General features: G+C 60.7%; 1 protein-coding gene across 1 annotated transcript in view; it reads left to right on the plus strand.

The window, feature by feature from the left end:
- The first annotated feature begins 1,024 nt into the window (after positions 1–1,024).
- Positions 1,025–1,200, plus strand: part of LOC109299078 (elongation factor 1-alpha-like) — an 8,753-nt gene continuing 8,577 nt past the window's right edge. Inside the window, exon 1 of the mRNA XM_019519584.1 lies at positions 1,025–1,186. Within this exon, the coding sequence (XP_019375129.1) occupies positions 1,025–1,186 (162 nt within the window). The remainder of the gene's footprint in view (positions 1,187–1,200) is intronic.

The following is a 1,200-nucleotide window of genomic DNA, read 5'->3' on the forward strand; positions in this document are numbered from 1 at the left end:
GGTGAACAGATGAACCGGTCTGGATGTTTCCTTTGCTTGCTCTGTTACCTTCCATTCACGTGATGGCTTTAATTAGCGTTGTATTGTGCAAACCAGGCTCTATAAAGACCAGTCAGGGACCAGAGCCCCAGCACAGTATAACCGCAGATGAAAAACATGGTCTCTGCCGCAAAGGGTTTGCAATCCACATAAATAAATCACCCCTAGCAGCAGAGTCTCTGGAAGAACCATTTCCTGAAGATTTGGTCCCCCATTTTAAGAAATCCCCGACTCCCGTGCATGTTGTAACAGGGTTTGGAAGGAGTCCCCCTGCTTTACTTCATACTGGCTTTTCCCTGGGCACCGCGTGCAAGACCCCAACTGAGGCAGCTGCCCTTCTCGTAGCCCCTAACTCACGCCCAGGCCCACGCGGACTGTCCTTCCATCCCCGGAGGAGCAGGGCCTGCAGGAAGGCCTCGAAAGCTTTCCAGCTTTAATCGAACAAGCACAAAGACGGGTACAGTCCTGGCCGAGACACCCACAGCCTGAATTCTCTGAGGGGCCCTGGGCGGCATCGGGGGGAACGAGAAAGGAACTGCCGGGCAAGGGACACGGGCAAGACAACAAGGGCAAAGGCCCCGGCAGCAGCCCGACATCACACGCCATCAGGACTCGGGCAGAGGTGCTTTCTTTTATGAGACCAATGGGATGTTTGCAAAAACACGTCTTTGCTTGCAAGCTTTCAGGCACACTCGCCCTCCTTCGGCATAGGGGAGTGCCAAGAAGTGACATTCCTCCTGGGTGGAAATGACAATCCCTATTTCACAGGACCTCGCGTGGGCCGTGGCTGGGGTCGGGCCGCAGCACCGGTGTGCAGTGTGGGGCACCCCCTTTCCGCTCCCGCACGATGAACCTGCCACCCCCCCTTTCCCTTCCTCCCAATGCGCCCGGCCTGACGCCTGGCAGGAGCCCCGGGCGGGGCGGGGCGGGGGCAGATGCGGGGATAAAGGCGGCTCGGCGGCGGCGCTGGGGGCCGGGGCCGGACATGGAGGAGGCAGCGACGGCGCAGGCGCGGAAGGTGCAGCTGAGCGTGGCCGTGATCGGGCACGTGGACTCGGGCAAGTCCACCACGGCCGGGCACCTGCTCTACCTGTGCGGCGCGCTCGACCCGCGCCAGCTCCAAAAGTTCGAGGCTGCGGCCACCCAGGTAGGGGTGGGCGG

Source organism: Gavialis gangeticus, unplaced genomic scaffold (assembly GCF_001723915.1).
Source record: "Gavialis gangeticus isolate Ggan-Ray unplaced genomic scaffold, GavGan_comp1, whole genome shotgun sequence".
Classification (NCBI taxonomy): Eukaryota; Metazoa; Chordata; order Crocodylia; family Gavialidae; genus Gavialis; species Gavialis gangeticus.